At 40.3% G+C, this 17,752-nt stretch overlaps 1 protein-coding gene across 4 annotated transcripts in view; it reads right to left on the bottom strand.

Moving 5' to 3' along the window:
- The window catches only part of rc3h2 (ring finger and CCCH-type domains 2), a 32,133-nt gene that overhangs the window by 12,377 nt on the left and 2,004 nt on the right, over positions 1 to 17,752 (bottom strand). For 3 of the 4 annotated variants that reach the window (XM_084382321.1, XM_084382323.1, XM_084382324.1), the window contains exons 2-10: positions 8,814 to 9,142; positions 8,604 to 8,721; positions 7,816 to 8,049; positions 6,534 to 6,709; positions 4,187 to 4,387; positions 3,942 to 4,074; positions 2,253 to 2,371; positions 1,004 to 1,116; positions 358 to 678 (exon numbers count right to left, since the gene is read on the bottom strand). In XM_084382321.1, coding sequence (XP_084238447.1) covers positions 358 to 678; positions 1,004 to 1,116; positions 2,253 to 2,371; positions 3,942 to 4,074; positions 4,187 to 4,387; positions 6,534 to 6,709; positions 7,816 to 8,049; positions 8,604 to 8,721; positions 8,814 to 9,044 — 1,646 coding nt within the window. In that variant the 5' untranslated portion in view covers positions 9,045 to 9,142. Of the gene's footprint in view, positions 1 to 357; positions 679 to 1,003; positions 1,117 to 2,252; positions 2,372 to 3,941; positions 4,075 to 4,186; positions 4,388 to 6,533; positions 6,710 to 7,815; positions 8,050 to 8,603; positions 8,722 to 8,813; positions 9,143 to 12,845; positions 13,094 to 17,752 lie in introns of those variants that run through there. The other variant, XM_084382322.1, reaches the window with a different exon arrangement.

Genomic DNA, 17,752 nt, shown 5'->3' with positions numbered 1-17,752 from the left:
ACAGAATGAGAGAGAAAGAATAAACACATGATTTTGAGATACCTAAAGTCAGACCTTCTCAACGGCACATACTGTAAATGTCATACGCAAATACCCAATCTACACATCAGGTGACATGTAAATGTGGATTTGACTAGATGAATTCAAAAGTAAATGAATGAAAACCAAATGCTTGACACACAATCACTTGAAATGTAACTTTTATTATATCTAACTCAAAAGAAAACCCTTAAAATGTGAAAACCAAGCATGCATCTATATATTGTTTATTTTCATATTGCTTCAGTACTTCAGTTAGCCGTTCACAGAAATAGGAGTTGTGCACACATCAGTGAATAAGTGGATGAATAATCTTACTGCTCAGTTGACCCTGACGAGTTCCTGTTGGTGCCAGATAGCCCGTTGGACCCGTTAGCCCCATTGGATCCGTTTGGCACCGCTCTCTTCATCTCCTCCATCATGTCAGCCCCTCTGGAGATCAGCTGGGGGTGAGTCAGGCCGGGCACTCCCTCTGTCAGGGTGGCTGTATTCTCCCCCGTGCCTTTGAGCCCCTGCCCCACTCCTGCAGGCACATCTGTGTGGACGCTGCCCTCCATGGTGAAGGTTTTACCCATAACCCCCGGCGCTAGAGGGAATGCACGACCCACGCTGCTGCTCTTTTTGTTCCTCAGTCTAAATCTAAAGAGTGGAAGGGGAAAATCAACATCCTCTTGTAAACAAATGTATGCTTAAATAAATTAAATCTAATTAAAAAGCGTGGGTTGGGTAAGGCAGTGTACACACAGATGGGAGTAAGTGCATCTGAGGCTTCCAAACACTTAATGTAATGTTGATATTTGTCTCATTTCATCAAACTTATGATTCATAAAACACAGAAGCACTCCTACAGTCCACTTCTTAGACTTCTGTCTAACAAAGGTGGTTTTCAATCTAATTATAAATGCAAACTTGGATGATCAGAGTTATTTTCTATCTGTATAAGTGTGCCTGCAGGCTCACTTACTTCTCTAGCTCATCCTGCGTGTGTGCAAAGGTACAGTTGGTTCCTCGAGGACAGCCGCCCTGCTGACGAAGGTCTCGGCACATGCTGGTCTTGTACTTGCTGTTGGCTTGAGGCTGCAAAACGCACAGATACAGTGTGCATTAACAAGTAAATCAAAGCAAGTAAATCTTTCACAATAAATGTCTCACTGCATCTATTTCTCCTGAGCACATAATCATTTTATTGCTTTATCAAGCACACCAGATGTTTCATCATACTGCTAATACGGTTTTATTGTTGAAGCACTATAATAAATTAACATGAGAGTGTTTGTTTTGATATCTATCATTAAACATGGGTGACGCTTAGTGTAAAGTTCAGGCCAAGATGACAGTTAATGTTTACTCCCAACAGTGACTAATTAACTATATCAACATTGATCCCATTTTTTTATTTGCAAACTCTTACAACTCATTCGGTAGATGTTGAAATGGAAACGTCTCAAAATTGAATGACTGTGCATGTCAAACAAATGTCAAACTGGTGTAGACATAACACAGAGAACGGCTGTTAAACACCATACAACTAAGAAACTACTTTGTTTTTGGGCTTTCAATGGATAAATCACTGAAGTGTTTTTTGCCATGTCAAAACTGTTTGCCTCCAAAGCAAACACACAAAATGATTTTCTGGTTTAAGTGCTTAGATATCTTTTACATCTTGTTTTCTAACATGGGGAAGAGTAAAAGATTCCTTTCACCTGCAAAATGTCTAAACCAAAAGGTGAAGAGGTGGTTCATAAAAAAAAAAGAGTTTTGTATTCATCCTACAAAGAACTGAAGGCTTTCCTTCTTGCCAAGAAAGATGACAGATATCGACTGCTATCTGAATCTGTGTCTCAACTTGAACTTGTTTTGAGTGTTTCATTTCAACTTTACTTCCTGTGTATTGTTCGACAAGAGCAGACACTGACACACAGGACAGCTTCAGCCTCTATTCACCCCACTATAGTGTATGCACGGCTAGAGAACAGTTTTCACAGCTGCATTATTATTTGCTCATTGTTAACAGTTATTTTAATTCTGTTATTTTAATTGGTGGAAATACCCTTTAATTATAGTGAAACTGCTCCCCCAGGACAGTCCCTTTCTGCAAATATTATGTCTATGATTTCTCTCATTTCCTGCAGCCCGTCTAATTCTTGCATCATTCTGTCGTCTATTCTTAACAATATAACTGCTCCACTCTCCTCCTTATCCCACTGGTGTACCTGTGGAGTGTCGTGGCTCTTCTTGCTGAAGTTCTGTATGAATTCCACCAGTCCGTGAACCACCAACTTCACAGCCAGCATCACACTTTCCAGCTCCTCCCATGACGGCGCCGGGGCATCTGTACACAGGTCAACGCTCTGTTTAGTAGCGATTCTTATCACCATGCATGATCTCAAAAATGCGCAGGTAGCGGCAAGTCTAGAAAGAATTTAACGTGCATCAGAGACGATTGAAGATCCTGATGCCATTAAGTCAGGGCAAAACTCTCTCACTGTCTTTTTGGATGAGGACACATTCACTTCAGTCATTATCTCAATTACATAGTACGCTAACAATTCAAAGTGAACATCTTGAATTCTGCCGATGTGGCGACTCTGAAAGGATAAATATAACAAAACTTGCTAGATACTCTGAGAGGCTCTAGGCACAGCAATGCTCTCAGCTTAATGCTAACATCAACATGCTAACATCCACAAAATGACTGCTTTATCTATATTTTACTGTTTATCATTATTATTGCATTTTTTAAATGTATTTATTCACATTTTTAGATACATTTTTTAAGTGTAAATTGTATTATTGCTTTATTTATCTTGGATTCATCATCTTCCATTATTTGGACTACTCATTTTATTGCAAGTAGTGTGCATTAGTCTCTAAATCTATTTTTGTTTTCTCAGTATCCTGTGTTTTTTCAATCACCTGTAAAGCACTATGAATTGCATTTTGATTTGTTTGAAAGGTGCTATACAAATAAAGTTTGATCGATCGATTGATTGATGTTTAGCAGGTATAATGTTCACCAACTTATGAAGTTTACGGTATTGTATTAATATTTGCTAATAAGCACTAAACACAAAGTACATGCTGAGATTAAAGGAAATATTAGGTATAAGTATTGGCTGAATTGAAAGAATTCGCAGAAAAAAGTATAATTATCACATTATATTTCTTAAAAAATGGCATCTATTCCTTCTTCCTCACAAAAAAAGTCCAGAATATATAAGTAATAGAAGTTTAACTGTTGGACACAAGATGTCTCCTACTTCACTGTAAAGTCCATTCTGGAATACTGGACCAGGATTGACTTCCAAACCATTTGTGATGTCACAAATCATGCTTGTAGGCCCGCCTCTTAAAATCTGATTCTCAGTGAGCACAGAGAATATTTATACTTTCAGTAATGAATGTGAAAACAACCTTCTCGTGTCGAACTCTGCACATACACCGCTCCACACAGTGAAGCTCAAACATTCAACTGTAGGAACAAGATGAAAAAACAAATTTTTGCCTACCGGGGGACTTAAAATTGAAATGAAAAGGGACTCAATTTTATTGTAATCCATCCAATAGCTGTTTTAATGACAATATAATAACTGTGTACTGTGTTTAACAGAGAAGCACAATACAGGATAAATATCTTGAGTGCCAAACACATCAAACTCCCTGAATGTCACTGTGTTTTGATTAATAAATGTCTCCCACACAAGATGAATCAGCAGTTTAAATCTTCTCTTTTGTTCTGGTTAATTGGATTTTTGTATGTGGGTGCCACAGCTTGTCTATTTTCTTCAATTTTCAATCTCATTAGTGTTTAAGGAACTGGGAGAGCCCTTTATTCTAAGAGTTAATCATCCAGACTCATTATTAGTTGCTCATATGAATAAAAGAACAAGAAGCTGAAGTACCGGGGTTGTGGTCTATGTTTGCTAGCAGCTCCAGGTGTGGTCTAAGGCTCGTAAGGTTGGCAGGGTCTCCTGTCCTCTGCAGAACGATTGTCAGCTCCTGGACGCTTTTTGCAAACGACTCCGGAGACTGTAACTGGAGCAGAAGATAGAAGAGGAGAGTGAGACTTTCAAAGAAAATAAAAATTTCAAAAGTGAGTTTATCAATAATAAAAGCTGCAACCTGAGCAAACGAATCATGCTGGTACCTTGTCAATAATGGACTGCATATGTGACTTGTGGACCAGGTCTCCATACAGCAGAGAGGACCACTGCTCGGGTGAAATTCGCAGGCCGGCCTCCATGGCGATGTGGACGATCTGAGCGTCATGTTCTCTCCTCAGAGCCTCGTAAGTTCGGAATTCTTCCTTCAGCTGCATCAGGGAGGAGTCCTCGTCACGCTTGGTCACCTGACAGGAGTACAGGCCACAGACGGAGATGGAAAGAATAAGAAAGAGGGCGAATAGAGAGTTGGGAGGGAGAAGAAAGACAAGGAAGAGAAGGAGAGTAGGGTGTGGTTATTATCTTTCCTAAGACAAAAATACAGAACAAATGGAAGAATAATCGCTCAATCTTTAACTTCTCCCCGTACATAAAACTTAAAATGCAGTAAACAGCTGATAATTTTACATTCGACATGCAGGTTCATATAAATTAAGAAATATTATTCTCTAGGTATCTATGTTTGTTTGTTATGTTTGTTTACTCAAAGTCTGACAGTTATTGGGGTAAGGACTGTAATCTTGAACACACAATGTAATTGTCTAGTTATAACATCATTTTAAAAATCAATATGCTGCATAACTTGTTTGGAGCAATTCACTGTTGGTTTATTGTTGATTGAAAATCTGTTTCCCCAGACGGTCCAAAGCTCCTGTGCTAGCAGAGTAAACACCAAGACTCCACCAGTAGTCTGACTAGCTGCATGGCTAACTGAGCTAGCAAAACTAACAGCAGCTACAGTCATGGTTGTATAGCAGCAGTTAGCAGTTACTCTGGTGATATACTGCCTCCTTCTTTGCTTGGAGTATAAATTCAACAAGTGGCCAATTCTTACATACTGCACCTTTAATTATTAAGAATAAAAATGTAAGACATAAAATGTTACTAAATAATCTGAGATGGTACTTTTTAGCGGAGCTTATGTTATTTCCTTTTTTGTAAGACTTGTACTCTGCATTTACTGAAAAAACATCATACAGTGAATGTAAGATGGTATACTTTAATTTATTAAATCATTTGAAATTATTGAAATGTTTAATAATAACATGTACCTCTACTTGAGGATGGATATTGTGTGCTCCACAGCCACCTCAGCTCACCAGGGAGTCTATTGAGAGTAAGTGAGTACAGTGGTCCACGGATCCACAGCACTTACAACACTCTTTGGGGGAATAGTACAGTATTTAAGGGGACCATAAGGTTTATGGTGGGTGATGTTCGACAGATTGTAGGGAGCCAAAAATGCCAGAGCTGATTTTTTAGTCCCAGTCCAGCCCTGTTGTTTGCATGCTGTTTGTATAAGTAACTGATGAGATAATTAAATATTCCTTTTGGGATAACTTATTCCTTCAAAATAAAATCACATTTTGGTATTTTGGTGGAGCCTTACTTGCGATTTTCCGATTAAACGCAACAAAATTTACAAACCTGCCAGTTTGTCCGTTTGTGGTGACTTCAGACTAATAAACTCAGATTCAGATCAGACAAGGGGATTCTCCCCTTCTCAGAATCTGCCCTATGAGTAATCATCACAAGACACCAACACAAACCACCAGCTATCGCTGACAAATCTGCCAACCTCAACGGTCAAAATTACAACTCAACGGAATCAGATATCATCATTAGCCGAGCTCCTGCTGCTGTCCATCCTTGGTCAGGTTTTCTCTCTGTTCCCTCATCTATCTGTCTGTGCATCTCTGTGCTGTCTGCCTCTGTCCTGAAGGGGGGGCAACAAGGGCAAATATAGACTGCTGTTACATCACGAGCAGATAGCTGGCATTTCTGCCCTACCAGCGATGTCTGTCATCAGATAACAGGCACAAAAATACACACACAGGATCTGATATCCTTAATACATATATGACTTATATGTAATATAAGATGCTAGTAGTATGGGGAACCCATTTAGAGCATGACAAGACTTTAATGTCAGACTGGGTCATGGTAAGTTGGAGAACCATTGACAGCTGAAAAGGGGTTTTCCGAAGCTCCCTTGAGTAATTTTCAGAAAATCATTGTTTTTGTTTATCTTAACTTGACAGGGTTTATAAAGTGGAAAATATTAAAGTTTTGGAAAACACCTCTATAACTGATGACATAAAAAAGTATTCATTTGAAGCACTATCTATGCGGTAAAGGAATATGTGGTGGTGAATGAGGATCTATTTAAATACCCTTCATCTAATCAGGTCATTTATTATGGCTTGGGTTCTTGGGACAGCAGCAAACTGAGGTTCCTTTGTTCAGTGTCACGTAGGCTACATTCAGAGAGCCGTTGGTAACTTCATATTATTTATGGGTTTAATGTGTATCCATCGTCCATGCTGCCTGTACCTTAAAGCAGGAGGCCCTGTAGAGAAGCTGCACCACATGGCCTATGCTGGTTTTGGAGGCCTGGGGGAACCGAGCCTCGAGCTTTTGGACTACAAACAGAACCAGCACCTTCCTGGACAAGGCCGAGCCGTCCTCCAGAGCAAGTAAAACCAGTTTTAGGGCATCTTCTTGCATAGCTGGTGAGGAAAAGTTAGAGGGGGGGTGCAGGGATAGAGGGAAGGACAGCGAGAGGTGTGGAGAGAAAAAAATAATTCATATTAAATTTTCGATTATGAACAAACAAAAGCAAAATAACAAACAAATCTATTTCTAATACCGAGACGTTCCTTCAACCAGGTGTCCTCAGACATTTGAATGAACTCATTCTGTGATCATGATGAGAAACAGTTTCTCAGTCAGAATCTGCCCTATGAGTAATCATCACAGGACACCGGGTACCAGCACCAGCAGCCAGTTTTATTGAGGCAATCGTAACAGGCAACTTAGACGATTCAAGCAAATTCTGGACACAATGAGTCAGCTGAAAGGCTACCAACTCCTTTGAATTCACGTGCCAAACTGCTACGCTAACAGTCAAGTAATTTCAGGAGCATAAATTCAAAAGGCTGACAGCAATAGCATTGTACAGTATATTGACTGAACAGTAACTCAGAAAAGGCTGGTTCTGTATCCAAATGAAGCAAAACAAACACAATATATGCAATGTTAAATACTAGCGTCAATTCAATTGTTTATATTTGAATGAAACTTTTCTTCTCAAACCTCTGTCATGGCATGCTTTACGCAAATTTGAGATACTTTAATTGAGTATTTCTATTTTCTGGTGCTTTATACTTCTCTCCACCACATGTGTTTGAAAACTTTGGTTACTAGTTACTTTGCAGATTCAGATTATTCAGTGGGCTATTACTTGTGGCGTTAAACCAATCAGAGTGTTGCAGATGACATTGAGTATTAATTGAATATCAGTCCCAATTAGTTAAACTATATATATATAAACAGATCTTCAGTCAAATTTTCAACCCACAGACATTACAAATGTGTTGGTAGAAAAAATTATCTTGTTTGGTGTGTCTGGGACTTTTTGTTTTTGCCATGGTATGGAAAGAAATTTGAAATGCAAATGTGAGTCTCATTTAGATTCAGACAACAATGACACATGGAATCTGACTAAAATCTGACTTTGCTACATCCGGATTTCTTATAAATCACTCGTATTGCCTTGCTCCTCAGATTTACATGTTTAAAAAGTGTGAGCTGTGTGTCATGCATGCACACCCACCAGGTCCCAGAAACTGGCAGCCCCGCGCCCTCACCGCTGCCCAGAGGTTGGCAGAGAGCTGCTGGGGGTTCTGGTGCTGCAGGATGAGCTCAGTTACGGTCCTTTCCCCCAGCGACCGGCCTGCCCGCACCGCCCGCACGCGGCCCTCCTCCTCCACCAGCTGGCAGTTCACCAAGGTCACTAGCTTCCTCTGCATTGGCCGACTGAGCACACTCGGACTCAGAGTCGCCACACCTGCAGAAGGTGATGAGAACATTTACCTTGGTTATCAGTCATTGATTATGCCTCAATGTAACTGTATTTAATACAAAAACAAAGAAGAAAGAAATTTCATCCCCAGACCCCAAAAACTAAGAAATGGCAGGCCTATGTTTGTTAGAACCAGCTATGTAGGTGGATTTAAAGGTCTAAGGATCTAATCTCCCAGCAATTCTTCAATCTTCTTAGGGAACCAGAAATGATGCAGAGTGAATTGTATAAAAATGACGAATGCGACCACACAATCGTCATGCAGAATTGGCCAAACAAACAACCAGAAACAAATGGTCAAGTTCAGGAAGATTAATGTTTCCTGTCTCAAATTTCCTTCAGTACCATAAAAGTACAGCAGCTTTCAGGCGTCATTAGAAGTGTGAGAAGCATGAATGCCAAGTTACAAACCTCCACCCCCGCACATTTACAAAGAAGAGCTTCATTTTTGTTCAAAAACGTCCACGGATGAAACTGAAACTCTTAGATTTACCATTTACTAGATTTACTAAAACTCATTTGCACACTCACACACAAACCTTTTGCTCCACTGATAGGTTTCAGGTAGAGAGCCAGCTCTTCCACACACACCCTGCAGACCTCGTAGTTCTCAACCTCTGCTGCACTGCTCAGGCTCACCGGCTGCACATCTGGGACCTAAAAGACACTCATCATGAGCACACATAAAACAAGAAAAGAGGAGAAAGAGGAGCAACATAAACAAAACGGCCTCTTTCCCCCTGACTCACCTGAGCTCCCACCAGCTGCAGCAGGGCACAGTTGACCGGCAGCAGGTCAATATCGGTGCTGATGGGCGTCTGATCGAAGGGGCAGGCCTTGCGGTGCAGTTTGTGCAGGCAGGTCTTACACACCGTGTGGGAGCAACCCAGGCTGATGGGCTGGTGGCCGCTGCTGTCGAACTCATTGTAGCAGATGGGACAGGACAGGAACTCTGTCCACTGGGCCGCCTGCACCGGCATCCTGCCACCACACCACTGAGGGAGGCGTCGCCGAGCTCAGGGGGAATGCATGTCAATGAGGCACGACAACAGCTCCTGCTCGCCAGTGCCGACAATGACTGTGAGGAACAAAAAAGTAAAGTTATGTAGCAATTTTGTAGGTCAGGTCATAGAAACATGATGTTCATGATGTAATGGCTACAGATACTGCCAAAGACACATAGACACATTTACTGCCACTGGAGCTGCAACTATGGACAAGAAATGAATATTCCCCCTCTGTCTGAAACATTCTGTTTTAGCTCCTGTCTCTTTAAGGACCCCCCTCCTGAATACCCAGTCTCCTCTGATTGGTCAGCTCACACACACCTGAGCCAGCAACAGAGCAGCTGTGTTAAATCAATTCTTACGTGCCAAACTAGCCGCTCACATAAATCATGCAAAGGTGGGACTCTGTGATGTAGTGGGATGTCACAAAGTGACTGAATTAAAGGCAGGACTACTGATGAGGCATTTAAGGAGCAGTGTCTTCTGTGGGAGAGAGGAGCTTCTGTTGGTGCAAACTTCCGCCTTCTAACTGTCAAGGTCTTTTACATGGACCTACATAAAACACTGAAGGAAGGTAAAAGACGAAACAAGCACAATAGGTCTCTTTTAACATTTTACTGTTTATCATTGTTATTTTTTTTATTGTATTTTATTCTATTAATGTTTTTTAATCACTTGTTAAACACCTTGAGTTGTATCTGATTTGTTTGAAATGTGCTATATGGATAAAGTTTGACTGATTGATTGACTGTTTGACAGATATGTACAATGTGACCCACAGTACATCAGAAAATCAGTGTCCTATTTTTTATTGCTCATGGTGTTGCATTAAAATTACTTTGAGCTCTATAAAGTGAAATAAGCATTTAGCTGAGTACACAGGCGATATTTATCTTCTCTCTCGCCATAAAGTCATACATTCATTTAATCTAATTTGAGCAGTTAAAGTGCTCTCTCGCTCTATAGTTGCCAAATCGTCAACACATATTCCATCAAAAGGCAGCCAGTAAAGACCTTGTTGTGAACACAGTTTTTACAGTAATAAATACAGGCCCATATTTCACTCATCTCATTACAAACATGGATGGGAAATTATTTCAACATCATAAAGATCACAAATATGTTTTATAAAATACACTTTGGAATCAGCTCGTAAAGTGAGTGTTGTCAGGCTGAAATCTGATAGCTGTGAGAGCACAAAAGGTAAAAGATTGTTTACGAACAGTGGTGAAGACAATTACCTCTTGGAGAAAAATAAAAAATAAAGGTCCAAGATTGAGTATTAATTTAAGAGTGAGATCAGTCACGCATGAATCATCTTGGCCTCCACTTTGCTCTTGAAGACAAATCCTCTCTTGACTAATGAAGGCTGAGCTCATGCTGAATCATAATAAAACTGAAAGACCAAACTGTACGCAGACGACTGATAAACACAGACAATATCCGTAGGGTTGAGACAGATAAAGCAGAATAACACCAGCATCCTGTTCTAGACAACGTCTGTCAGCCAAAGAGTTTGCTGATATCAGATGTTCCCAAACATCTTTTTACAACTACAATATGAGACAGTAAAGTTCAAAAACACTTCTGAGTAAAGGTGTACCAGCTAAGTCCTTTTTTTAAAGGGTAACACCACTAATTTTACATATTAAAGTGTGTTTACAGGTCTTGGGGAGTACTACTGCATATGTGGGAAAAAAGGAGTATAAAGCCTTTTGTGGCTCCAGAGGAAGCTGCATGTGATCTGATGAATTGCCTCCAGTGATGTCACTCAATAGTTAGAGTGCATTGTGGGTAATGTAGGCACCAGGTTTTGAAAGAAAGACGCAAGCTCAGAATAAAAAAGGTGATATCTCTGGTTCTGTTGTATTAATTTTCATGATTTGGTTTTAAACTGTCCGTAATGAGTCTGACAGCATTATAGTAATGCAAGAGATCATATTCACAAGGCGGCCATTTTCCTCTGACATCACACTCAGGGTGGGAAGATTGATAGCCTGTTAGCTTCTGTGAGATGACAGCTAAAGCTAGCATTCATCCATCTCCTAGCTAACATTGAGTTTTAAACAATACATGAGGGGAGGTGTGAATAAATTCTAAAATATCAACACATATCTTGAACACATTTATTTAAGCGTGGAAGTGAAATGCACTGGATGTAATCAATCAGTCATGTTAGCTAGGAAGTGGCTAACTGCTAACGTTGGGCAATGGGTTATCAAATAGCTAATGTTAGCATTCAACAAGTCACACATTCCCTATGCTTATACAACTTGTAACCTGGAACACAGCAGCTTAACATTATCCCAGCAATCGTGGTCCCACCCAGAGAGAAAAGGCCATCATGTGAATATGGTCTATGTTTTTTAAAAACATGGCACCTGCATTACCCACAATGCACCTTAAAACTCAGTGACATTACTGCAGGCAATTTATCAGATTACATGAAGCTTCCTCTGAAAGGCTTTATAATACTTTTTCACAAACAGGAGTACCCCCTAAAACCTGTAAACACAGCACTGCACATAAGCTTCATGCTGCATATTTTGGGAGACATTTCAGTTTCAGTATTGTGTCTTAAAGCCTCAGAAATTCACTGCTATACACTTCAAATTATCGTCGCCTACAGCAAATTTCTTATGATTGACGGACTGTAGACAGAGGCTGTTGAGTAACTGAAAGGAGGTAGTATTTAAAAAACGGGTACAATAAAGATGAAGCCAGTCACTGACTGACAGGTACGTGGGAGAAGTTTAACTTCAGATCTAAAACAACTCCCCTTTTTTAACCGACGGCTATAGCCTAGATAAAAATAATAATTATCTGTGTTGTCGTTGATTCGTTCCTGACTCTGATTGTGAGCTTTCTGAAACCTGAAAAGTCACTTTGACTCAAAATTCCAAACATTTCATTCCAGGAAATGTTTCTCCTCTTACATAACAGCACAGTGCAACAGGATATTTTTCACTCTCTCTACGACCTGCTGTGTGCTGTTTGATGCATCATCCCATTAACCAAAAGCATAACCTTACATAAAAAACATCCAAACATTCAAAAAAAAAAAATCCTTCTGACTCTATTATGCAAAGTGTTTTGGACATGGCATGCAGAGACAGCCAGCACCTGTTGCTCTCCGAGTCTGTTGCATCTGTTCAAACTGCTCACCAAAATAACAGCTGCCACCCTCACAGAACAGGTGCCAGAGAAACTGAAACATCTATTCAAATGGGTTTAGAGATACAGTGGAGCAATTAACACACGCACACAGACAGTATGTAAAAATAGAGATGAAAGAAGATTACAGGATGAATAATCTGTTAACTGACAATACCGGTTTTGAAAATATGCTGCAACCAGTGTTTGTCACCCTGAGAGCTTATGTGTCGACTGCTTGTGCACAAAATCTGCAAAATGTACAATGAAATTTGGTCTACACACCACAGCGTCTCTTTTGACATGAAAAGCCCCAACTACTGTTCAAAAGAGTTAAACTTTTCTAGGAATATTGTGAGCTTGAAGGGCCTGCTTTATGAAAGAATAAAACAAGTTTGTTGACAGAATGAACATGCTAGCAGAGAAAATATGTTGTAGCATACGAGCAGAGAAAGTCCACTCAGAAGAGAAAGAGGAACTGTGCGCATGACGCACGCGTTGCACATCACACTAACGTCAAAATAAATCCGCAGCATCACCACAAAATCAACTTTAAAGCATTTTATATGCCGTTGACACAAAATGGCGTCGTGCCAGTTATAATGCCAGTTAAATACGCACCTTCCTGACTGGCCGCAGCGCGCGGTGCCTCTTCGGCCGCGTGGACAGCTCCGCACTGTCCTCGCGCGTCATATTTCCTTCCGCGAGGAGCCCAAATATAACACCCGTTACTGGACTGCTGTAGCCCACAGGCTGCTGCTGCTGCACCGTCTGGGAAGAGCGAGGCAGCACTCATGTGATAAGCAGCTTCAGGGGGGAAGTTTGGAGTTGTATCTTGGCGCCTGAGCCTGGATCAAACTCCCTTTCTTTGCGTATCTGCGGATTAAGGATCGCTGCAAACTCGCGGGGCAACTGTTAACAGTGATTCACTGGCTGTAGTCACGTTGACAGCCACCTGTTCCTGCTCTGAGCAACTGCTACATCCTGTTTTTACACAGACAGTCCCTGGCAGAACACATGAAGCCTGGCCTGAGCTCTGCTTCATCCTGCGTGTGTCTCTGTGGAGAAATTATTCCTGCAGACAATCACTGCATACAAGTCTGTGCACTGGTATATTAATAATATGCACAGAAGTAGGGTACCTCAGCAATATCATGATGTACACTTGACTTCCCGTGGACTGCTTTCCTGCAGTGATGGAATGTAACTAAGTACATTTACTCAAGTACTGCAGTGTAAGTACAAATCTGAGGTTTTTGTACTTAACTCGCGTCTTTACATGCAACTTTCAACTTAAACTTAAAGTGACTATGAGGAACTTTTAAGTGTTTATGAAACAGTCTCATGATTCCTCTGATGATTATAAATAACCTGTAACAGCAAACGAGACCATCAGCGAAAAGACTGCTATTTTTACATAGTTATTATTAATGCTTTTGCTCACACATATATCACATATAAATTCACGTATAAATACACTACCCCATCGTGATCCATTATGCAGTCTCTCTGTCACAGCTAAAAGAATCTGACGTTGCAGGAGCTCGACTGCACACTAAGCTTGTAAATAATATCTTTTCAAATCAATTTGAGACTTTTAAAAGAAGTTTCCATCTACTTCAGTCGTTTAAGAGAATGCTGCAACACTGTTTTGCTCTGAAGCTCCAGAAATGATTCATAGACTACGAAAATTCACCTGACTTTCCATCGGTTTGGGGGTGAGTATATAATGACTGAATTTTCATTTTTGGCTGAACGTGTCCTTTAAGATTTTTGCTTGCAAAGCATATGAAGTGCATACAAATATAAATAATTATAGAAGTACAGCTTAAACGATCAATTAGTTGATTGGATTGAAAGAAAATGAATTGGCAAATATTTTGACATTGTTCGCAATGTAACTTGGGGGGGTCTATATGCACATGAACATGCAAATCCCTAGGACAGACGCAAGGTTTTTAACATGAAGACAGAACGAACTTATTGTATAACATTTGCCAAATTTAAAAGAAGGCCCAAATGATTAAGAATTTGTCATCGACAGTGTTTCACAAAGTTGAGAAAGTTTCTTCTAACTCAAGAAGTCACAAAATTGAGCGGTTTTATAAGGGAGTCTGGGGACTTTTTCACCTTCTTCATCTCCTTGCTGTTGTTGACTGTAGTTAATGTCTGCTTTGACCTATAGTATGTTGGTGTTCAAGTTGTTATCTATTAGATATAAGTTATCTTAGCATTTCAAATTAATACAAAAAATATGACACACGTCACACATCATGTACTATTATTTACAGTATATAGACTGACTCCTCAGCACCCCCAACTGTGACTGACTTCCCACGTTGCGTCCCTGCTCAAAAGTGATGATATGCTGCTTTTCCTTTATCGCTCTCTATCATTTTTCATAATATTGAAGTGTTATCTCTTCAACAGACAAAACCAGCATTGTGAAGGCATCACTTAGGGCTGTGATAACTTGTGATGACATTTCTCACTATTTTTAATATTTTTACAAGCCACAATCGATCGATTTAGGCAGAAAATACTCAGCATTTTTCTGCATCGAGTGCTCTTATTTTTAATACTTTAAGAACATTTTCCTGATTGTATCTACATACTTTTACTCAAGAGACATGCCACATGCACACACACACACACACACACACACACACACACACACAAAGCCCCCACAGTCTTGAATAAGTGTAGTCTTGTGACAGGGAGAAGTGGGCGTGTGCTATTATTACAGGAGACCTCAACTTCCTCATCAGGCTCCTCTCCCTCACTCATTATTGTAAAATGAGGAAATCGACCTATGAGCGATGTTCCTTTCAGACTCGTCGGTGCCTGCTATTCACCTAGGTCATGCCATTTCAAACACACCCGAGCTCCAAGAAAGATGCAGCACATTGAGTTTCCACTTTTAAGAGTAAAATATCCTTCAAATTGCGCTGAAAGAAGGCTTTGTAGGCCCATAAGCAGTGATTTGCTGTGGTGGCCTGTTGAGCCACCCACTCTACTGAGCGGAGGATGAGAAGTACATTGCGTCTTTACAGCCAACAGTTGGCGAGCTATCATCTGGCTCAGGACAGTGAGTCCTCACTTGCCCCCCCCCACCCCTCGGTGTGGGGGAGGGCATCTGGAGTTTCCTTTGGCATGTCTTAGAGTGAGAGAGAGTGAAAGAGAAAGAGATTGTTTTCAGAGTGTTTTTCAGAACATTGAGGTAAGAACAATTTTACAAGAGGATATCTGGCTTCACTCTTCAAGGGTCTTTTTTAAACTTTGGTTTAAGCTCACTTTCACATTCACGAGTACATTTAGGTTAGGTCAACTTAAGGGTAAAGGCTGATGGTCTCATATTGCCAGATCTCACCATGTTTGAGCTGTGAAAGGTCAGGTAGAAAAAAAATCCACATCAAGTTTAGGATTTAAAGGGGCACTATGTAGTTTTGGAGAACAAATTCAAACTCAGAATTGTAACATTTACAATATAATGAGGTAACAATACAAACTCAGAAATAATTATTATTTCCTTAAGTGAATAAACAAGCTGTTCTCAGAGGAAAATAAGATCCCCAGAACACTGTTTGAAGCTAGAAAGGTGGCAGGGTCCGCCAAATATAAACAAAAACAGTATGAAATTGCGTTGTCCTTTAAGCTCAGTTTGTTTATTCAGTTTATTCAGTCGTGAAAACAGTTTGTTTATTTAGTTTGTTTAGGCATAAAAAAACAGTCAATGCAGATCTTTCTCTTCTGATTAAAACGTATTCCCCAAACTACATATTGCACCTTTAACCTCTGCTAAGAACTCTAGAGCGTCCTCAAAATAGTGTAGAGTATCATTCACATGACTACTATACACAGTCTACAAGGAAGCAGAATACGGACGACAGACAATGGGAGGCTTATCCATGTTGGATTAGGTTACGGTTGGCATGCAGTAATGATGGATGGAAGTGGCTCTCACACTTATGCGTGTATGTTGCTATGTCTGTGAATCCTTGCAGGCATTAGATTTTGTGTGTTGTGTTGACATTCGACTGTCGCTTTGCAACTCCACGGCGAGTATATCTGGAGGCCCAGTGGAGTGAGTTGGCACAGTTACCTCTATTGTACCTCGGTGTCGTTGAGAGACACTTCAGGGACAGCAGTACCACATTAATCTGTGTATAAAGAAGTCAAGTAAAGTCAATTTTATTTATATGCTGTAGCCCGAAATCATCAATCACAATACTTCAGAGGGTGTTACAGTGCACGAAAGCCAGCGTTCTTAGACCCTCAGATCCATTAGAAGGTGATGTAATGTTTTACTTTGTTTATATGTGGCGGACCCTGCCACCTTTCTAGCTTCAAACAGTGTTCTATGGACTTTATTATCCTCTGAGAACAGCTTGTTTATTCAGTGATAAAATTATTACCCCATTAATACTGTAAATAATATGTTTGGCTGTCTTCTCCAAAACTACATAATGCCCCTTTAAGCCAATTAAAAGCCATAAAGTGCTCAGTTCATACAATATTATAAACTTAGAAGGCTGTTATGAATCATTACCAAACTGACATACATTAGCTCTGACAGCTATAAGTTTGAGGCCTGCAACAACCCCAAGACAACACTGACATGATGGTCTGTGTTGCATGTTTCCTCTCTCTCTCTATCTCTCTCTCCCTCCATGTTTCCTGTCAATCTCGACCGTCAACCATCAAATACAGTCAAGAAGGGTGGTTGAGCACTCATGTTCATATAATCCCAAAACTTTTATGCTACACATGTGCACTCAAAAATAAACAGTGAATAGATGCATGGACAGACACCTCCATGGAGCTAGGTTGAACCTGAAGCAGAGGAATCTGGAGTAATATGAGGCCTCCCAGCTCCTTCTCACTGTCACTGTGACCCCAGAACATTCCATATAGTGTGTGTGTGTGTGTGTGTGTGTGTGTGTGTGTGTGTGTGTGTGTGTGAGAGAGAGAGAGAGAGAGAGAGTAAGCATGTGAGTGTGTTTTTTGAATCAAGATGATTCACAAAAACTCCTCAACAAATGAGTTATGTAGTCTAATTCTGTAATAATGCCACAGCTATTGTTTGCACTTCTGCATTTACTCATTGTGTGAAACATGTGCAACATGTGTTCACGCACGCTGTTTCAATGAGTCTGCTTTGGTATTTTTGAAATATTTATCATGAGTCACTTTTGCAATTTTGTGCTACTGACCTTTTATATTCCTGCTCAAGTACGACTTAAAGTCACCCTCTACAACATGAACCACAGGTACAACCATTGTTTTAACATAAGCTTAATTGCGGGGCCTGTGAACAACATGGTGGGTATAACACAACGAGACTGAAACTTGACACCCACCATATTGCTGAAAATGAAACAAAAGATACTGTATCATCAGTTTATAGTCAAGCAGGCTAAGAAGGATATAAATCAAGCTAGAGTGAAACACGTCTCTGCCCTTAAAGGTGCACTATGTCGTTTTATAGAAGAACATTTTTCATTGATTTTCATGCTTAAACAAACTAC

Source organism: Pagrus pagrus (assembly GCF_965226575.1).
Source record: "Pagrus pagrus genome assembly, chromosome: 19".
Taxonomy (NCBI): domain Eukaryota; kingdom Metazoa; phylum Chordata; class Actinopteri; order Spariformes; family Sparidae; genus Pagrus; species Pagrus pagrus.
This window is presented reverse-complemented; position numbering and strand designations above follow the sequence as displayed.